The following is a 22927-nucleotide window of genomic DNA, read 5'->3' as shown; positions in this document are numbered from 1 at the left end:
AAGGACAACATTAATGACAGAAATCTAAGTACTTAACTTGAATATTTTTCTGACTTTCTGAAAGGGATAAATTTCAGTTATCCCCTCCAAATATGCCTTTTCAAATTCATGAGGTGTGCCCCATGATAAATCAGTAGTCACATAAGCCCATTTCTGCATATCAGTCACTACGTGCAATGGGAATTGCCCACTGGTTATAACTGTGAATGACCCTCAGGTCAAAGATTATTTGCTGAAAAGGTTTTGAATAATCATTAGGATGAATATATTTAAAAATTGTGCGGCCTTTTCACAGATAAGCTGCAAACAGAAATAAGTATAAAAATAGTTAGTCACTGTGAATATGAATTATAAAATAATCATGCCCCTAAATAAGCAGACGTACCCCAAATGTTGGATTTATTGTATGTGAGTATTGTACTTTTAAAAAGTTCTGATCAGTAAGTGCCTTTTTTATTCAGTTATTTCATTAGCTACTTTGCTGCTACATCAGTAATATTCTGCAGGAAAATATATATATATTTCACACTAGAGCAGATGACCACTAGAAAACATCTAGGATAATCAGCTAAAATATCATATAAAAAATTAAAATTTTCAAAGTATATGCAATGAAGTTTGTAGAAATGTTAAACAGCCAACTGCTAAATGCTTGGCTATAGGGTACCATCTAATGCAGCAAGTAGAGTGAAATTGATTCTGCAAATGGACAGAGGCATGACGCACCTTTGGAAACATTTTGAAGATTTCTTGGTTGATATGGAAGATTCCACTAGTATCCACTTCATATTTCAGTTTAGTTCCCAAGGGAGTATTTTTCTGAGTGGTGAACAGAAAGGCAGGGGCATTGCAACACCTCGACAAAGTAGACCTGTAAAACGAAAAAGAGAGAAATAAGATCAAGGATTTTAGTAATCAAGTAATTGCTTTAGGATTTGCAATTACTACTACTCCTAACAAGGCATTTTTCATCAAAAAGAAACTTTTTAGCTGTAGGAGGGGTAAAATAGTGGTTTGCTGAATTTTCCTTTAGAAAATTTCAGATTCAGTGAGATTTTCCTTGATTGAGGAACTTACGATAAAAAAAAAAAAAACAAAAAGAAGAAATGAGATCCCTGTACCTGTCTCTCCTAGGCTGCAGGAAATACATATGCAAATTCTGCCCTGCTCCAGACCCCAAAGCTGAGTTTCTACCCCCAATATCCTGCGGAAACCATCCTAATCAATTAGTCCCTCTCTGCTTTAGGGGTCTTCCACTTTTTGTAAATTATTTAGTCATGACTGGGCAGGAAATGCAGGGGTTAAAGTATTCATCTGGGGGTGTGGAAGCTTGGCAGGGCAGGGATTTAAACGCAGCGATACCTAAAGACACCACCCCACTTACCAGATTACTGTGGAGCACGGCACACTTTGATTACAAAAAAACTTTTAAAGCTCTTAGTTTTAACTTTGACCTTGCATATCCGTATCAGGAGGATGATGTGGCCCCGACAGATGGGTGTCAGACAGACTGGTCATGGCTACAACTCCAAAATCTCAGACAGATGGCCAAAATTTTCTTTGTCACTGGGACAAAATGGCAGGTATTCCAATGCAATCAAGAATAGTTTTGAAATCTCAAAAATGGGATTCACGGCATGAGAGAAAAAACATTCAGCTCTGATCCCCTTACCATAAGTTTCATAAGAAATTTAAATAGGAAAAGCAGCTTTCCAAATAGGAGTCCATCTCTTAGCTCCCATCTTTCCCTGAATGCTTTTCTCCTTTTACTGGTGGAACTGAAAACCCTGACTTCAGCTTACTCTTACTCCAGAGCTGGTTTGTTTCTCAGTCAATGCATCTTACACCTTTAATGAAAAATACATGTCATGGCAAATGCACAAACATGAAGACAAAGCCAAATGGCTCTCAAATAACCTAGATTAAATACCTTGCCTCTTGGGTATGTGGCCTCATTATGACTTGGAGGAATAAGCCAGTCTTCTTTATGGGCTTTATTACAAGCACCGGAAAGCAAATACAGAATTATGCAAACATTTCAGTGATGTCCAATTACTATTATATACTTGACTCATGCAGAATGACACAATATGATGATCAGATCAAGGTAGCAATTAAGACTGAATGAGTCAATTAATAATTTCTAATAATTAAATCATTAAATAATTAAAGCAGGTAGTGGGATTGAATTGTGATATTTGAGATATGAAAAAACTCTTCATTAGTTCTGCATTAAGGAATTGAAATCTTTAATCTAATGTCCAACAGGTTTTCCAGAGGCACGTTCCTTAATGTAAATGTCTGATATCTGATGGAGGAAGACTGTCAAGGAAATTGTTTTCCTTAGTCTCCAGATAAAAAAGCTAGTGTGATTTTTGTGCTTCCTCCTTCCCTGCTGCTTAAGTAGTTGCCATTTAACTTTTGCTGGATTCTCCTCATCTCACCTGATGGTCCAGAACTGGCAAAGTTCAATAGCCCACAACTCAGTGTTGTTAGACAACCACCTTTTAGCCTCCTACTATTCTACCTCCAAACTCAGAGACTTTGGTCTGCTTTTAAGGGACTACAGCTTCCCCACACATTCACACACTGAAGTCTCTGTCCCATAAGACAAAAATGAAACAGACTTTGAACTTTTTTTTCCTCACTAGCACGATTATTGTTCCTGGAACCAGCTAACAAAGGTTAGGTTACATCTAGGTGCCAGTGGGAGTTTCTTAAGCAGTGATATATCAGTCAGGCAGGTATAGCCAGTGACGGAAGCCTTTCATCTCTTCTTTCTCTCAATGCATTGCCTAGGATGGAGAGGGGTTCTTTGCTTAATGTGCTGGTGTTGGTGGCCTGAGAGAGAGTGATGGTCCTCCTGATGGTCTTTAGATAGTCCTTTCTCTTTGCTCCCACCTCTGGGCTGGCCTCCATACTTCAATGTGCTCCTTGCACTCTGGGCACAATCATTAGTTCTCTTACTCCAAGCAGTCTTTAAGATAATAGGCTTTAATCCTGAATGGCTCTTGTCTTCAAAATGGGCTCTGATAATTGCCCATCAAGTAATTTCCAGAAAAAATATACTAAAAAAAATCTAAAAAAACTTACGTGTGGAACTCATGTAAAAACTGCAATGAGCCTGGGACTAATAATTAGTTATTTTTAAAGATGTTAATGACTAACTCAGCACATGCATTCTCACATTCTCTCATTAACTCGTGACAGCTATTTCCTGGAATCATGCAAGAGAATTTGGGAGAAAGTTGTGCGGCCTTATTCTAAGCAACAGCTCTGAATCATGCCAGTGACTTACAGACTTAACCAGACTATATTCCACCTACTCTGAAATAATGTGGTTTCTCTAGACCTACTCAAATATGGCCCTTGAATACACCAATATACAACATTCAAATATTGTTTTGGCTTCATCCTACTATTGCCTTCACAAGACCAATTTCAAAAGTTGTATCTTGAAAGGTCCATGGAGGACCTTCAGCAAAGAGGAATTCACATGAAGAAAGACAGAGAACTACAGAAACAAACTGCAGAGGTCTCCGAAGACCAGAAAAAATATCTAGATAGTCAGGGAGTAACAGCTGAGAAGCCATTAAAAAAAAAGGAATTGATAAACAAGGTCTGGCAGTACCTAATACACCACAGGAAAAAATCCAGTTTGAGTATTTTGTAGGTCAAATTTGCAGTGTCACCAATGATATTACCATTTTACACCAACAGAGAGTTAGGTTGATGTATTAGGTGCAGCCATTAAGTCTTGGCTTCATCCTCACATTTGCCTGAATCACACCTGGAAAAGTCTTTCTCATACCAAATTCCCTTCCTTTCCTGGGAAGACTGTCCCACATGCCAGAAGAGCTCTCTTTCACTCTTTTTAAAGTAGAAAAAAGTCCATATTTATTCAAAAGGATGGTACTCCAACAGTGACAGTGTTATAGTGCTTACTCTTGCTATCCGTATGAAAGTTTGTTCTCTCTACAGGAAGCTAAACTCAAACTAAAGTAAATCTTACTCAGTCTCATTAATGTGGACCATTCTTACTTGAATAAATTAGCTTCTGTGACATTCATCTCCCATTTGCACATCTGTAGGCTCTTCCATCTGTCAAACAATTCAGTTTGTTTCACCCTAAAAGATAAAAGAAAAGAAAATAAAAATCACTTTTTTACAAGGGCTTCATTTCCTAAACCAGCTGCAGCCAGGGTACCATGCAGTAGGCTTTTGATAGGGCAAACCAGTCAGTCTATCCAGTGCCAAATTTATCATTTTTATTTCTTTTTCTGTCCAGACATAGCAACTCTAAGCCATATACTGATGGAGCTTTTCGGACGTTTGGGACTGATTTTCATTTCCTGATAGGCATTCTCCATTTCTTCAGGATAAAAATTGCAATATCAAGCAAGAAGGATCTACCTGTACCAAAGTCCGTCCACAGTCTGCTGGGAAGGTAATGAGTGTCTGGTAACTACAGCGGCTTTGGGGGGAAAAGTTGCACCTAGCAGAAGGGCCCAGCAGAGGGGGTATTGGAAAAGAGGATACTTCAGATAATTTGGCCGACTACCGTTATATTTGGGTGAGGTTATCTTAATCCGTGAGATCCTACACAACTGTTGGTAAATCCATTTTATAAAATGCAATAGCACCCGTGTAAGGATAAGCATCTGAGACGGTAAGAGGACATGAAAAGTTCTTTACGTAAGGATCTCTCTCTCCTTCTCTGTTAGTAAATATACTTTTAGTTATATCAAAAAACGATACCCCTACTTCCACTAGGCTGATACAGGATGACACATTTTTGGTGATATCATTCCAACCACTTCTACCTTAGAGTTCATACATATTCTTCTGTATTTGGACAACAGAGATAACAAAGGCCTTGCAAATATCTAGAGCTAGGGAGCAATGTCATAACCTGGCTGGGAAATTTTGAAGTCTGAGATTTCTTCAAGTCTGATAGGTCTTAATGAGTTTTCTTAAGGCTTGAGGGCTTTGAATGTTTGAATAAAGCAAAGACTTTTAAGATAATTATATATTTAAAGTGAGTAGAACTTAGGATTTTCCAGGCTGTGGAAGCTACAGGAAGGAATTAGGTCATATTGTACTTTCTGTAGCCCACCAAAGCACATTAACTTGGAAATCTTCCATTACCGTAAGGGCTGACTTACTTAGGAAATGTAGCACATTAGAAGAAAGCACATCAGAAGAACACAGCATAGTAAAAGAGCTTAATGTCAAATGGCATCTATCGTAAAAGTAAGGCTAACTCTATCCAGCTGAGCAGGAGTCCACTACCTTCCATGTGCCATTGACTAAGATGAAGAGAAATGAGTAATTCTCTGTACCATCTGATACGTATGCAGAAAAGCTATTCAAAACTCCCCATCTTCAGCATAACGTTGGCAGAAGTGTCACATTCTCACCCCTTCTATTTATTTTTAAGCACTGCAAGTCAGCAAGCAGTGCAAAGTTGTTACTCGTGTATCCTTCATCCAGTATAAAATACAGAAGGCAAGGACATAACCTACATTTTTCTGTGCACAATCAGTGCTCAAAATTCATGCAGACCTGGAGCAACAAATTGTATTTGCTGTAGCCCTGATTGCTTAATGCTATGCGCTTGTATAGCTGCACTTTCAATTGAGATTCTCTGTGCACTTTACAGACCTTAATAAGCCTTGTGGATTGTTGGTAAGATTACTAAACCACTGGTTTTAGATATAGTAAGGGACTAGGCATAATCTAAGCACCTAAATTCAGTTCAATGCTGAAAATGCTAAAGGGCAACACAAAAATACCCTGCTTTGCTCTGTCCAATGAGCTCCATTGGCAACCTCACTTTTTTGCCTGATTCTGCCTGATTTTGCCTCTATGGCTTCATGGATGCATCTCATTTAACTCATTAGTTTTCTGACGTACATATAGGACCGCAAAAGACAAAATATAGATATTTTATTATTTCTCAGAATCGCATTTTCCTACTTCTTGGTGAGTGTTATTAACTTGTGAAACTCACTGCTGCAGGAAATTGTGGAGGTCAAAAATACAAACGGACTCAGAAAAGATCTAAACAAATTAACAGAGAGGTCTATTGTCCACTCTGACTACTGTAGTCTAGTCACCACCTACCACTCAGCAAATCCCCACGCCAGTATGTGTTATCAGGAAGAGCTAACCTTTTTCCTTCATTTCTTAGCCTTCACTGCTGGCCACTGTCAATGACAGAGCCTTAGGACAGATGGACACTTGCTATGAGTCAGTCTGGCTGTTCTTACTCTTCAATTACCCTCAGCAGAGGACCTGGAATATAATATTACAAATAATATTACACTGTATTTCATTCTAAACAGTGACACTGGGCCTGATCAAAATGCCTCAATGTATGTAAAATGCCTCCAGTTTTTTCAAATGGACCTCAGGTCAAATTCAAATGTGACTACTTGTACATATAAGACAACCTCAGGAATCCCTGATGAGATCCCTGTTGATGGGATCTCTTAAGCCTTGCATCTTTGACAATCTTATTGGAAGTTATCATTTTCATCCAGCCTGAGAAGTAACTTTCTAGCAAACATTCATTCATACTTACATAGACAAAACCTTCACTTCGATGATGTCCTGCCGTAATTCCAGGCATTTTGTAGAATTGTATTCCAAAGGCCCTTCATAAAACTCAAAATACCTGAAGAAGGAAAAGAAAAAAGATTATAAATAAGCCTTAGACTGGAATACTTGTCTTACACATCAACGGAAATTTGCTTAAAGTTTGTCATTTATGACTTCTGCCTAACTTGAGACTACATTGTCTGGCCCATACGCAGGTTATTACTTCGAAGGAAAACACAGATGTCATTGCTGATTGTAGAACAGCCACCCATGTCCAGATTGTCCATCTCGACAAGAGTTCATCTATTTTGTAGGCACCAGCAAGGACCAGCTACCTTTTCCAGCAGTCAGCACGTAGCAGCTGCCACTGAAAGTCAGGGGAAAAGCAGTGATCACTTAAGGAACATTGTTACCATCCTTTGGGCATCTGAATGTGCTCAGAGTTTAAAAATCAGTTCCTTAAATTTTGCTTTTAGGTGGAACACAAATTGCTGGAGATGACCTGGAGGAATAGGTATTACGACCAAGGCTAGAGCAAGTTATTTTGATGTATCCTTTAAAATCTCAGAATTCATGAGGCTGTAACTCCAAACTATCTTTTGAATTTTCAATATGAAAGAAAAAGACAAGATTCCTAGAAGAGCTTTATTTAAACCATCATTGGAAATGTAATATTTTGGGTTTGTGTCATTTTAAAATAACATCAAAATTCATGTTTGACCTGAATGTCTGTTCAGGTCTGAATATATAAGCCTTAAGTAGGAAAGCCTTGTTAGTTTCCTTAGCAGTTCATGTTTATAGTTAATAACAGAATTCTGGGGGATCCAAACTTTATCTGTTCTGGAGAAGTGCTAGGCGTTCACCTCCCAGGGGAACTGTAGGAAGGGAGCGTGTCCAGAAAACAACACCTCCAGGTATCTCCAACATGGCCTCCAAAGGCCAGAAGCATCTAAAACCAAACAGCTTCTGAATTTTGCCTTGTAAGTACATCCAGAAATCAATTTGATAAAGCAGGGAAGAGAGGAACCTATAGAAGGGAGAAAGGGACGCCAGTATGTGACTGGAAAAAGCCCAAGACCTTCCCAAAGCAATCTGCTACCAACTGGGAACGTTTCTATCCTGTCAAATGCTGCTTTAGGATGTGTCTCCTTCACCTCTTCCTGAGGTTCTCACCACCTCAGCTTTGCCAAATCCCAAACCAATCATTTCTGTGACCCAGTGAGAGGCACAAATCTTGAGACTGAAAGGAAGAAGGCCATGCCTAGAAGGTGGCAGGAGAACATCATAAATTCCTAATAAAGAAGTAAACTGATTACTGTTAGAAAAAAAACAATAGCTCAGCAATCTTTAAAAAATGTGACTATTTGGAAATGTGTTTGCATAGTCTTCAAGGCAACAAATACATTTTTATGAGTTTTGTAGAGGAAATTATATACTTAAAGCACTCCATAATCAGTGACAAATCTGGGAAAAGACTTCCTCAGCCTCCAGAAGGGAGATGAAGCTCATGTAACATGAACCTTCATCTGGTCTCTCACCAAAAGGCTTGGGCTCTTCTTCTAACTCAATTGTTCACCTGGACATTCAGCCTTTACCAAAGAGCAGCTGAAATCCATTGCACTGGCACATCTCCTGCGTGCTTGGCTTGTTGAACTGGAGCTGAGCAACTTGTGTATTTTGAAAGCTGCTCCAACTGAAATTGGATTAAGAGCTCACCTGGTTGCACCAGGCCAAAGCCCCGTGTGGAGGTACTCCAGATAAATTTCCAAAACTAAACTGAAATTTCTCTCTGTGAAGCCAACACCATAGGACTTCTTGCTGGTCACAGAATTTTACAGGAGTGAAGGAGTCCCCTCTGGCTACCAGTCCAGACAACTTTTTCATCCTCCTGCAATACCCATTTTTCTTACTGTATTTTGCAGTATCCATTCTTTACTTTGGTTCTTTGAGTCAGACAAGACTGGGACCCTGAATGCGCATGTTCTACACAATAGCTAGAGGCAGGTACACATCCCCACGCAACACTCAGCACGTTACACACCACTCCTACCTCTTTGCGTGTAAGGGGCATAGAGATGGTTATCAGCCTCATCCTCACCTTTCACCTAACACTGGATTTCAGTACCTTGTATATGCCTCAGGACGGATAAGAATGGCAAAAATCTAGATTAACATGTATTTTTATCTTTTCTGCGTACTTCTGGCTCTGCTGCTAAGTTAGAGAACTGCAGCTCAGATGTCAAACAGCACATGTTATCACGTGGGAATGCCGCAGCAGGGAAAAGCTGCCTTCAGCCCGTGGCACTGGAGACAAAGATGTCATTTTATGAAACAGATGAAATTTCCTGAGTCCCAGAGATTCCCTTTGATCATTCCCTGTTTACCCAATCCACAAACCAAAAACAGAAATAAAAAATGAAAGAGGCAGAAGGGTAAGGAGGAAAGGATTAGGTAAAAAATAAACCGCTTCTGGATCTGAAAGGAAATCCATGAGGCAGCATTGCATTTGTAGGAGAGTTATTCCATTAGCCTACAGCTTTAAAAAGTACAGGACTGTCCTGCAAGTCTCTAACTCTCACAATAGCTCCAGCTTTTCCAGCAGAGTCACTGGGAGTGTCAAATTCACCATTTGGCACCTTGTGGAAGTGCAGAGGAAGGACCCGTGAAACAGGCTGGATGACACACTGCCGATGGGACACGTGCCTCCTGCGGCAAAGGCAGGGGACACCGACGGCGGTGTCACTTCTGCACCGAGTGGGGAGAAGATGCTACTGGCCACGGGGTGAGCTCGACTGAAACTAACTCAGTGTGCCTGAGCCACTGAATAATCATCATGTGGGCTGTCATTCATAAGCTCTGAACCACATCTGAAGCAAACAGCCAGACACTAAGCCTCCTTAGTGTTAATGCTACTGATGCTGCAGCACTTAGGTTGCAAGTATTAATGATGCTACAACAGCACTAAGGAATTTGCAACACAGTATCTGATCAATAAACTGAAAAAAAAAAAAAAAGTTTCCTCTCTTTCTCCCAGGAATGTTCATGCTATTTATTTGCTTCACAGCAATCCCCCTTCTGCTACAGACACCGAGGCAAATTAGCAGAGGCAGTCCCTGGAGCACTGGCCAACTTCTCCCCGCACAAGTGCTTCACGTTGTACTTTCCCAGCTTTTGCACAACACCGGGCTCTAGCACAAGGAACATGGGTTCCCTCAAGCCCTGCGGTTGTCCTTTAAACCCAGCTCCTCCGCTCGGCAGGGTCTGGTCCTGCTGGGAGTGTTTGGAGACCAGCCCCCCGCGCTCTCCCAGAGGAAGCATCAGTCTCACCCACTCCCTGGGCTCTGAGTGCTGCTTCTGCCTATTAACTCCCACTCTAAACCATGTAGTTCCCTGTGAACAAAGATACATCTGCCTGTCAGAAAGCTTAATTAGCACAAATGGAAACTGTCCTCCCCATCATCTTCCTCAGTCTGATATCCAGCTAAGAAGCAAGGGTGTAGTGCAGTTTAATTTAATTTATGCTCTTGATTAGTGACAAGTGACAAACCTGACTATGCTGCTCCTTTTGCTACGGAAAAGGGCTGTGTTTCAGCTTTACACGAATGACAGTCATGTTTTATATCCATAAAACACAGTTGATATGTCACTGCCAGAATATCCTCTCCCTGCATTGCTTTCGCTTCCCCTGCTGAAATCTAAATAACTTTTATCCCTCAACGGTCGCAAGTCTACAGGAAAACCAACACAAGAATTCATGATTCTTTACAATACGGAACACAACTACAACCGAATCACAACAAACAGCACAGTTGCACAAGGGATTGCGTTTTCCCAGAGTACCGGCCACTACACATGACTCACTGTCCATTCAGGTCAATTGTAGCTTTCAATTCTACCACATTTATCCAGGATCAAATCCTGTATCTGAACACCACACAAGCTGCAAGAGCTCGGAGAGAACTCTTTTTTTATGACTCTCAGTACTGCATGCCCAGAAATGAGATGCTATTCACTCTGTAATTTTCCATTTTTGACTGAGACTTTCTTCTTTTCTAACCTTCATGTCTCCCATTGCAACCTCACTTCCAGCTGAGTAGCTTACTGCGCTCGCTAGTGAGAGACAGATTTGGTTTCCCAGTACCCCAGCTAACTCTTAGGTCTTTGATCATCTGCAGGCTGGCCCCTGCTTTGATCAAAAGTAAGCTTTTCTTGATCATGCTACATGAATTAAAAAGCCTGAGACTTCAATCCTGTCTTCAAGTGACTTGGATTGAGGCACTCATTTATCTGATATATTGAACAAAAGTTTTAAAATATAATTGAGTGTAATTGTCAGGCATCTTTTAAACAAGACCATTTTCTCCTGCACAAGCCGCCTTCCCGTTTTGCTCGTCCCTGCGGTGCCAGCTCTGCACTGTTTGCAGTGAGGCTGCAGCACTTATGCTGCAAGAGAGCAGAGTATCGCAGGAAGGATTCCACCTACCCTGCAGGAAAAACAAAGATCTTTCCAAAAATATACATTATCCAGTGACTAAGAAACGAGAATAAATGAACCAAGCCCTGCAGGCTTCTACTAAATACTTATTAAGAGAACTGTCCAATTAGCAGTGCCTGCACTCATCAGTATGGGCAGATCCACAGCCAACCTTGGGTCTAGATTCACCTTCCCTACGCAGGAACCTTGCAAGTTTGCCAGAGCACGCTCCCCAAGGCACGCAGGGACTCACACTCATCTGGCAGGGCCAGCATGGAATGTGTGAAGATCTCACATGGGATCTTCAAACCCATGTAGCAAAAATACTGCTAAGGTGGAACATATCATGGCTATAGGGCTCTGGAAAATTCATCCAAACTAGCTGTTGACTTCATCAGAGAGTCCATTGTGAGTGAGCCACCAAATCCTGCTAGCCTTTGCTTTCTATTAATATTTCTATGCAACAACATCAAAAACTACAAGATTTGGTCAAAAGGTTTAAGGGCCCGACATCAATACAGTGATCTTTTTCCCTCAAAGAGGGCATCCTACCATTCTGCACAGCATATTCTCCTAAGATTACTTTGACCCCGTTTGGAAGGCATGATCCCCATTTGGCAGATGAAGAAGCTGATGTAGAGGCTGATTGACAGGTAAGTCCATGGCAGGCAGGAACAGGGATCTTGGGCTCTGCTCTCATAGACTACACAATTACCACCAAGAACAAGAGCAGCCGCTGGAGTTGATGGAAATCATAATGACCTTTCACACTATACCTTGCAAAAGAAAACACCTGTGGACATACTGATATTAAATGAGATCCCCCTGCTCTGAGAATTGGTAAGTGAAGCAGAAATGTTTGATGCCCTTCGATTAATTTACACTTCACTAGGGCTGTGGCACAAAAAATCACATTGCTGCATGTGTTATTTCTGCTGTTTGAGAGCCTGCGTTGACTTGTCCACACCAGGATGGTGCTTGAAAGACTGAACTGAGAGAAGGTGCTGTGGGCACGAAGAAGGAGGCTGGAGAAGCAATAGTCTTCTCCTATACGGGTTGGTGAAACTATTTGATTACCTCCTCCTTGGAGACAACAAATATAAAAAAAGATGGTTCACATTCCCCCTGGCTACCACCTGCTGATGTCAATGTCACTGGCATTAACTGGTTTAAATCTTTTACCACCTTCATCTCTCATGCTACTAGATGTACTAGATGTCTAACTGATCATGAACTTTCAGTATGTGGCTGTAGCTGGGAACAAGATGTGTCATTATAAATATGTAAAAAAAAAAGAAAATATAAGCAAGAGAAAATGGTCATACATCTTTGTATACATTATGTGCTAACAGTTGTTCTGAATTACTGCATCCAGTTCTGATATTTCAAATTTGAGGGTTTGAGACACTGGTAAGAGTTACGAAAGGACCTGCAGAAAGGATTTGCGTTCCAAAAAGTATGAGAGGCGTATGAAACTTAATCTAAACATATGGTGACTGCGTAGGGAGACACTGCACGAGGAAGCAATTGCTAGTAGCAGGAAGCTTGTCAATACAGCATAGCAAGGAAGGAAAAATTGTATCCGATGCCTGGAAGCTGAAGATAGAAATGGCATCTTTATTTCAAGGCTGGTTTTCTTTCTAGAAGAACCGGAATAAACAAACAAAAGTCAGGAGCTGGAATTGTTGTACAGGGACTCATGCTTCCCAAGAGATTCATGTAACTGAGGTTAAAAGCTATTAACTCATGAACCTCCTGATCTTTCACCTAGGACATTCTGAAATGTTTGGCTAGATTCGTCTCCTTACAGTGTCACAAGTTTTTCTGGGTTTTGGTAATAGATGGCATCAGAAGTGTCCATTCACCAAGACAAGGGCAGTTTCCCAAGATACCCTGCCTATCTTCCAAATTAAAGATTTTTACATTAAAAAAAACCAAAAGTGTTTCCACAAGCCAGACCTAAATTCATAAGTTTGATCTTCCACAGAAGAGGAGTGGCTTTTATATTTCTGTCCTTCAAAAGCAGTTCATTGGTAGCTCTGTGTACCTCCCAAGTAACCTTAGAAAAGCGCATGCATCCATCTGTCATATCTCAGAGGTGCTCCTTTTCGGGATTCCTTATTTGATCTGGTCCCGTGACTTCACAGACAGTTTACACATCGGGACAGTTAAGATGATAGCTGTGATACCCTGAGGATATGTTTTTCATCATGACTATGAAAGATCCTGGCAAACTGGTACTGGCTGCTCACTGCCATTCTGATTTTGATCTCCTGTCTTCACGTCTCAACACACAGATCATTTGGGATTTCTTGGCTCTTCTGTCCAATGCCACATCAGCAGTGTGAATTGACCAAACACCCACTCCAGCCAATGCCACGTTGTTCCCTTCTCATCTGTTCACTTACTTGTGACCCACGTCTCCTCAAAATTTCAGTCTAATATACTACCCAATACAACTCTACTGCAACAGCTGTGGGTGTAACAGCAGGAGCTAAAGCAGAAACAGCCCTAAATGACATAGCAAAGTCCAGGCTACCTCCTGCAGTTTGTTCACCCACCTGGGATAAGCCCACCTTGCAGACCATACTTCTGAAGCAACACCACTACCCCATGTGCTTCCTGGGTCTTCTCTCACACAGACTGCCATGCATCTTCGTTTAGAGGTTTTCCCACTGTACAGTGTGTCACCCCTAGAATGATTTATTGGAGAGTATATTGAATTCTAGTTTTAGGGACACTTTGGTGTGTCATTTCTTTCACAGTCACTGTATCAAAACAAGATTGGCTTCTGAGAAGCAGCAGTGGGGTATGCTGCAGGGAGTCCTATTTTACCAATGTAATTTCAGAACTCTTCCAATTTTTAATAAACTGCTGTTTGGTTGTTTTAATCAAGACCATTTCCATCACTCTGATTGAAATAAGCTGCTGATGTTGTTATCCATATGACCACCTGGGAGGCATAAGAAAACACATGACAACACTTACACATCAATAACATCTCAAAAAACACATTTTGGTTTATCATTGCAAGCAATGGCTTTTTTTTTTTTCCTTGTGGTTCTCAAGATTTTAGTATCTTTGTATGAAAAGTTCAGCACTGTGACTTAAGGAACATCCTCAGCTACTGTCCTGGCCAATGAGGTCTGATGTCTCAAGCCCTCACATTCATTTTGTAAAATGTGTATTTGATGAATCCAATTGATTTTACTTTCTATTTTGTAGTCACTGCGGACAAAGCTCCAGATTTGTCATACTGGAGAATTCAGTGTACTAATTGACAGGTCCAAAAGTATAAAGCTCACACGTCCTCTTGCCCATCAAAGGCTTCTGTGGTCTCACCACCTAAGTCCTACATTGAACTTATCTTCAGCTCAGATGGACTGCAGGTGTCAGAGAACACCATAACCCAACTAATATGGCAAATGGATCATCACTATTAAAGCAGCTTCTTGGCAAACGCTTTAAGCATGAAGTTGCAAAACATATTAAAAGGAGAACAGAGGAATCAGGGCTCTAGGAAGTAGTTTCATATATTACTTCTCATAACCAGCATCAGATAGAACCCTTTACCTGATTCCCCACAAGGATGTTGTAAGATTTATAATACTTAGCACACGATAAAAAGCAAAAGATAGAAATCTGAGCAATGGCTGATATGTAAGAACCAAAAATAAGCCAGTATTTGACAACTGGTTGACATTGCATCTGAATGAGGGTTTCAAAGAGCCTGCAGCCCATCTAGTCCTCCTTTAGTTGAAAGTACACATCCTATGGCTTTGGGGAGCTGTTGAGTGTTTCACTTTTACTCCTTGCAAGTATTCACAACTTCTTTGCTACCTAGAAGACCTGCAGCAATGCAATATGCATCGAAATGAAGCTTTTGGTGCCCCAAAAAACCCAGCAAATAGAGATCTCTGTCAGGCATCTACCCACAGCAATATTAGATGCCACAAACATGATCCACACTCTCAGTTGTACCACATACTGAGCCGAGCTCATGATATTAGCTTTTATCTCTGTGGCCTGGTTCTACGCAATCTGAAGAAGTGTCTTATGCACTGGGATGAAAAGCCTTGGTTAGTTTGGTTACTCCTGCACAGCGGGGCTGTCTGCAATGAGACTAGGGCTCATTTTCTGAAACTGTGTAATGAACTCCCCCTGGACAGTAAAAAACACTCCAGTTGCAAGCCACACTTTAACTTCGTACATTAGTTAAGGTCTGAATCAGTTTCTACTGAAATCAGATAACATGACATTCTTCGTTTTGTTCCTACTTGATCCTTTTCATGCAATGTTTAATCTTCACTGTTCATTGGTTTTGATATAGCCACTACTCTCGTGAAGTCTGGCTGTCTTGCAATTCTAATGCACTTATTCTCTCAGTGTGCCTTTGCTTTGGAAGTCCTTCATTTTCATCTAATAAATCACTCTTACAGAATGAGTTGTCAATGTCTCTACACCATGTATTAAGTTACATGATTAAAAGATAAAAAATAGTTACAGAATATACATGGGTTGATACCACATATGTATGAGTAAACATGTATCTATATACATATAGATATATAAATGATATAAGCTAATGAAAAGCATATTAATATCTATTTCAATTAGCATCTTTAAACACCAAACCTTTCACAAGGAGATCATAACACACAATAAACTGCAGAGCCACGCAGTGAAATATATTTACTGTGTGTATGCTGACATATAATTAGTTTTGTGCACTTTAGACGTCTCTCTGGAGACACGTAAATATATACAATTAAAATAAGTCGGTAAAATGTAGTCTGCAAGTTTTCCATTTGGTGGGAAGAATTATTCATTAGAGGAAGGCTTGTTTTCAATTGATATCAACAGCCTGAAGTTGGGTGTCAGATTAAGACCCTCAGGAGATGTCTAGTGATAACACAGTAAGAAAGGTGATCAAAGGTAAACAGTAAACAATTTATGACATAGCTGTGCAGTTATTCACCACACAGTCTCACCTCCAGTCTAACCTCCGCATTTATACAGTTCTGTTTTATGTTGCTGTATTCTCAGCTTTCAGACAGTAGGCAAATGGATAAATAATATCTATAACACACTAATGTGGAATGCATGTTACAGCTAGACTTATCCCTAACTCAAAATCCTCATCTTCCAGTTCCGCAGTCATTAACATGACACAGTCTTTGAAATTTGCATCTTTTGTTGGTATTATAACCTTTGAAATTTATACCTAACTTGTGCAGTTTAAGCCTGTTTGTATAAAAACCACTTGCATCCTGAACCTCTTTGTCTTTGAAGGGGCTAAACGGATTGAGAATAGTACTGTCGTTCAGTGCCTCACAACCAGTATGTATTTGCAGTCAAGGGTTTTGGTTCCCCGTCCTGCAATCAATGATCATTCAATTGTCTCTGTCAAGGGTGCCTAGAGGGGAAAACCTATATTTATTAATTCTCTCATGTCTTCAAGAAGATTTCTGTCTTTGTGCCACATTCAGTTCTTTTATATGCCAAGTGCCTAAACTGAAGACTTTGCATACACAGACTATAGATGCATACACAAAAAAGACAACAACAGTAGAGATAGATAGATAGACAGACAGACAGATAGATAGATACACACACACACACATGCATACATAGAATGAATCATTTTTCCCTTGCTCCCTTGCAGCTTAAGCTGGTTCTTTTTTATAAAGAACCTCAACTAGTTAAACCAGCCGAGTGGTGGGTAGCACTCTTACAGGATCACATTACAGCGAAGAAGAGCTGTAACAGGAATTGCAGCATTGCTGCGGTTCAGTGAGACTGGATGATTTTTGGCACGTCTCTGTACTTCCGCTTGCCTTTGAAACGCTATCAGCTCCACAGCTGTAGTGGCGTATGGTTACCAAAATATACTGTGATGATATTTTAAACAAAATATGTAATTTATCCAAAGGGAGTTTTATTTATACACAGGTATTAAATGTAAGCTGCTTTCAATTATTTTATTTTTTCTTTAACTCACAGTCTTTCTAAGATTACGTTGCTATTTATTGAACTTGATACTACACGACTCAGGATTTTTAACCTCTACAACTGAGGTTCCAGGAAGATACCCCTAATAATCATCCCGGATTTATGCAGACGGCCTGCAACAGCCATGGAACTCTTTAAGCACAACTGCAGCCAGCTTCCTGACTATGCACGTGGCTCTTCATGACCCTTCAGATACCTGTCAGTCAAAAGGATCCTACTACAAATTTATAAGTACAAAAAGTGCAGTGGCACATCAGTGCTTCACATGTTTTCAAAATACTGTAAATAAAGGAAAAACTCCGTTCTTATCTTGATAGAACACTTTTCCCCTACTAGGCCCTGGAAAGATTTCAAGTTAAACTAGAATACATATTCTTAGAATACATATTCTATTATAAAGAAACCCTCGGGCCAGATTCTCCAGTGTGGTCTGCGTACATCAGTACTGTCATGTTGGGACATGGCCCACCCAAGTCCCGCTCTCCCACACACTGCCACATATTGACACATAGCATTGGTGGGGGAATGGAAATAGGAGAGGCCAGGACACAGAAGTCACCCTCCTGCGTACTATATGGATGCTTATGGCATATTCCAAAATGGCCCCAAGGCCTTGAAGGGGGAAAACAGCTCAGCATTTGGGCATCTCTGGCATCTTCTGTGCCATGGGGAGCAGCATCGAGCAGCCAAAGCAAGCTGGAAGTCTCATTTTTCATACAGCCTGTGCTCACATTTGTGGTTCATACAAAGAGAGAGATATCTCTGTAGTTATTCCCTCGGGTGTTGGTACCTGGTGCCTGTGTCACTGCCACTCTTCACTGCTCCGTCATCCGTGAAATTAAAGGTGCCGGTCCAATTTGCCAATTCCTCTCCATTCTGCCAGCTAAACTGCAGCCCTCTAGCAAGAAAACGAGGCAGTTGATATTTTATATCATTCATTAGGTTAAGTCTATCAGCATGAGTTCTCATGCCCTTTTTCTTAATACAGAAATGTGACTACGACACATTAATCAAAAACAATAAAAAGATACCAAGAACCAGAAGACATCATCTTACTAGTGGAAACAATTAATTTTCACTTCCCATAGACTCTTCAAGTCCTTGGCTGAAAACAACACCAGACTCCCCAACCAAATTGGAAGGCCATAAACAACATACATATATGCTCATAAACAACATACATATGTGTGGAGCAAGGTGGAAATTTCATTCCCAGAGACGCAAGTGCAAAAAGCTGGAGATTTATGTGAAAAACTGCAGGACCAAAGAAGTAAACCCTCCAAACTTCAATTTTACATCTACAGTAGTTGTTAAACGTGGTGGGCATTGGGTCTTTTCCTCTGATTTGTTGGCCATACCAGCAAAGGATTTGTCATTTGATGACTTCTCTAAGTCACACTATATTGCTTCTTTTCCCTGTTTGGGAAGATGACGTTTTTTAAGCCAATGCATATCACAATCATCACAACTGCCTGTTTTCCAAACTTTCATAAATTCATTCCAAGACCCATGATGCCTGCAGTCTTCTGGAAACTCCACCTATAGTTGGGTAGAAATCTCAGATGTAAGCTTTAAAAAAGCTGGGTCTGAAGAAACATTTGACAACACAAGTCAAATCCTTCCCTTAGCTCAGAAGTCAACGAAAAAGATTCTCGCAGTTGTTATTTTTAATCTTCTCCATTTTAACCCAATTTCATGATTTCAGAAGCCTGGCAGCTGAGTTGTGAACATTTGGTGCTGCCAATACTGAAAATTAACTTCCCGGCTGGGCTGTGTGGGGACAGCCAGGAAGCAATCTGCCAGCCCGCTTTGGCCAAAAGAAAGGGCATCCAGGACCCTGCTAGTTTTCTTGGTCAACAGACTTATTACAAGGACTGGAGAATCTCTTAGACCACATCCATCCTCTAGGTTAATTGGCAGCAGTTACAAGCATAGGAAATTAAGAAGGAACAACATGGGGCATTAAAATAAGGCCTCTCTGCTTCCTGCAGCAGGGAGTAGCTCTAAACAGCTCCAAAAACATATAGTAGGAGTTTATTTGTTCTGTATTGTGGAAATGTGTGCACATAACTTCTTGTTGTCATAGTTGTTTTAAGACAACCTTGTCTCACTTCGAGTATCTGCAGTGCAGGCATTTCCACACGAGCTAATTGTCTTTGTTCTTAAAAATCAGTAGAGATTGGCTCAGTACAGTTAGTTTAGGGAAAGATTCATCCGATCAAAGGCTGACTTTCACCCTAGGGCGAACCGATCCATCCCCCAAACTCTTCCTCCATCAGCAGTAGAGGGAGCCCAGGGTTGCTTGTAGTATGGGGAGGCATGACAGAAGGATCCCACCACCCAAGTGAAGTGCAGTACATGTCACCACAAACATTTTTTCTGACCTAAAACCAAGATATTTTGAAGGAATTTAAGAGTTTATTGTTGTACGTTTTGTGCCTTTTAATCTTTTTGTTTGGGGCTTTTTTTTATTGAAAACAGACTTTTTGGTAAAGTCATTTTGAAGGAGAAGGAATGCTGAAGAAGGTAGGGAGCCATTTCAACACTCTGAACTGAGGAAAGAGCTAGCCTCCTAAACTGCCCCCTCCCCTCCCAAGCTGCGTCCCACCACAAAAGGTGGGAGAAAAGCACTATGAAAATATTGAAAATCTTCCTCTGAATCTTTCAAATGCATTTTCATTTCTTGCATGTTCTCCAGTGGTCAAATTTTGCTTTTTCAAAGAAAAACTTTTTAAGTATAAAATGGGAACATTTCAAATATAGAAGCCAAATTTTTGCTCATAGGAGACCCATTCTGACTACTTCTTAGTTAAATACATCAATGCAATTCTCCTGTTTTCCAAAAAATCAGAACAAGTGGAAGAGACTATTCTGATCGCCATAAGCAAAATGAGATGATATCGCACTTACATCTGACATTCAGCTTGGAGAGAGCTACTTTAGTGATGAGTTTGGAGAATCACATCAAAGGGTGTATAGGTTATGCTATAATGGCTATAGGGTAATGCAGTGCTATGGCTTGTCAGGGAGTCCCATACCTTCTACATTGCTCTGACAACTTTTAATCAGCTGAGGCTGCCCAAGGTACGACTTCCAAGTAGAATATTGGTGTGAAGAAAATATGAGAAAATTCTCACTTTTACTAAGACACCTTCACTTTTAGGCTCGTTGAAATAAACACTTGTGATTCTCTCCCATGTACCACAGTCTAACACATTTTTTTTCCACACTAACTGGTATGGAAACATGTTTCTTTTGAATGTGTTTGTCTTTGTAAAAGGCATCTAAATATATGACCTTAAAAATATGTTTTAATTGCTAAGGGCAGCACTGAATGATACATGGGGAGAGAGAGTAGAAGTGTGGGAAAACTAAGTTGGAATTGTACTTTTTAATTGGATTTAAATTAGATATTTTGGGGCTTAGATATTTACTTGCAAACTGAAATAGAGAGCATTAATCTAGATAAATAGCTGGTGTCGGTGTGTCCTTCAGAGGTGAACTCTCCTAAAGCATAGCCAATATTCAGGCAGATGAAATGAAGAATTAAAACATTCAGTAAAGTCCTTTCCCTTTGTACATCTTCACTCCACATGTAACAGCTGGAAGAAAAGCTAAGTAAATGTTCAAAGGCAGAGGGGGGTGAATCTGTCCATAAAGCAAAAGAAAGGATAAAACCACTCTTTAATGCCCTCCTCTCATCAAGCCTTTTTTGGGAACAGTGTGTCCTGCAGCTGAGGCACCAAGTTTAAAGGAGGACATGCACATTTTGGGTAAGATCCAAGAGGAGATCAGGAAGACTAACACTGAGGAATGGTAGATATGTCTTATGATGAACAGCTTAAAATACTTAGCTTTGAAATGGCAGAATGGGGGATCTAATTGAAGCACAAAAATATCTAACGAGGGCAAGCAAGGGTCTGGGTATGACACTTCTACATGGTAAGGACAAAGTACAAAGTTGTGAGCTGAGCTTAGGGTCAGGAGCAAGCTCAGTGTCCGACCCTGAACCAGACAAGGAAAGGGGACCACGCAGTGCTCTTCTTCCAACAAACACGTACTCAAGAGGTTAACAACACATAGACTTATATATACACAAAACACACCACTGGAGAAACATTACACAGCTCATAGGACTCTGTGTCTCACTGTGAGTCTGCAAGACTGAGATCAAGCTGCTGCATTGCATTTTCTGGAGTGATGGTACAACAAACCTCTTCCTCCTGGTAAGAACAACTCCCATGAATAATGGTTTGTAGTATTAGGACTGAGTAGAAATCAGGGATGAGGCATTTAAAAACACTGACCTGAATTAATTCTGTTCCTAACAAGATTACTGAGAGTTTTACCATTGATTTCAATCAGCCTTGAGTTGGGAGATATCAATTTTAAAAATACAAAATTTTCTAATCCTCTCAGTTGTGAGTCGTAAGTGTTCATAAAAGCTGTCTGGCCAAATTTGCAAACAGCCTGAGAAAATAGAACAGAGACATGAACTGCTCCATCAGTATATTTCTTTGGCATACTATGGTAGTTAAATTCTAACACATTCACTCTCAGCAGTAAATACATTTTAACAGGAAAACAAAGAAGAGGTAAATTAAGCTTCTGTGAATCAGAATTGCAATAGAAAAGCACATGCAGGATGGAAACACAGAAAAGAAAGAGAAAAAGAAGCAGAACAAAAAAGAGGGTAAGGAAAGATTAAAAGAAGGGAAGGAAAGCAGAGGAAATGACTTAGACATAGAGGTTTCCTATGTAATTTAGACAGCTCATGTCAAAGAGTTTAAAAAAACCAAAAAGCTAATTTTAAGCCTGGGATCATTACCAATGATTACCAATGGTGGAACTTCGCCATTTGCTCAATTTGCCCTAATGTTATTTCCTTCTAAAATTAGTATGTTTCCCCAACGCGTGATGCTGATGATGACAAGGGAAGACTTTATAAAAGACATAATAACCAGAAACACTCTTAGTGCAGAGATGCTATGTTTTGCCCATTCACTGTAAGCAAATTTCTCATCAAGGTTTATGGACATCATTAATCACGGGACTTACCCCCAACAAATAAGAGTATGAGCAATGTTGTGCCTTGCGTTAGAGAAGCTCCATTAAGTTGGAAGTCTTAGCAATAAAGACCTTGAGTTTCAGGTAAATGTCAAAGCAATATTTTGATCCTAATTGGTAACTGTAAATGTTGAATCAGTATGTGGTCAAATAAACACTGGCGTAATGTAAGAATAGCGGGAGGGGGTGAAAAAAACAGAAAATTAACAAAGCAGCAGTAATTCTGAAATGCTTGTCAAGACCGGCTGTCAAGAAGCAGCAGGAAGCAAAGCAAAAAGCCTGTTGCCACAATCCAAACAAGAAACAACTCCTGCATAAGCAGAGGTTTTAATAGCAGAGGACGTCAAATAACTATGAGGTTTTTGAACTATAAGGTGAGAATGAACAAGTGGATAGATTGCAGCAAGAAGCTTCATATCCATGCTGCCATCACACTGAGATCCCACCTCAGGGGTGTCTCATTGTCTTTCTAAAGCGCGAAGGCAAGGTGAAAATTCAGCTCAGACAAGAAGGCAAGGCTTTTAAAAGGGAGCTATTCTACAGCTAATAAATGGAGAAGACCCAAAAGACTTTAAGCACAGTTGGCGGTTCTCTGTGGGCTCTAATCAGAGAGCCGGCCATGACATGTATGCAGCAGAATTTATTCAGGAGAGACCCACATGCTTTTCAAGGCATAAGAGCAGTTTGGTGCAAGTGGCTGAGTAACACAGAGAGCAGCACCTATGGGTAACTGGAGGACTGAGTGGCAATGGGGGCATCACGCAGGTGGTG

At 40.4% G+C, this 22927-nt stretch overlaps 1 protein-coding gene across 3 annotated transcripts in view; it reads right to left on the bottom strand.

Moving 5' to 3' along the window:
- LOC142074785 (alpha-2,8-sialyltransferase 8E) overlaps positions 1-22927 on the bottom strand; it is a 41101-nt gene that overhangs the window by 7748 nt on the left and 10426 nt on the right. Inside the window, exons 2-5 of one of the 3 annotated variants that reach the window (XM_075135658.1) lie at positions 17880-17987; positions 6587-6679; positions 4042-4128; positions 727-871 (exon numbers count right to left, since the gene is read on the bottom strand). In XM_075135658.1, coding sequence (XP_074991759.1) covers positions 727-871; positions 4042-4128; positions 6587-6679; positions 17880-17987 — 433 coding nt within the window. The remainder of the gene's footprint in view (positions 1-726; positions 872-4041; positions 4129-6586; positions 6680-17879; positions 17988-22927) is intronic. The other 2 variants (XM_075135659.1, XM_075135660.1) reach the window with 2 other exon arrangements.

This window comes from Calonectris borealis, chromosome W, assembly GCF_964195595.1.
Source record: "Calonectris borealis chromosome W, bCalBor7.hap1.2, whole genome shotgun sequence".
Classification (NCBI taxonomy): Eukaryota; Metazoa; Chordata; class Aves; order Procellariiformes; family Procellariidae; genus Calonectris; species Calonectris borealis.
The sequence above is the reverse complement of the archived record's forward strand: the minus strand, read 5'-3'. Positions and strand labels throughout refer to the sequence as shown.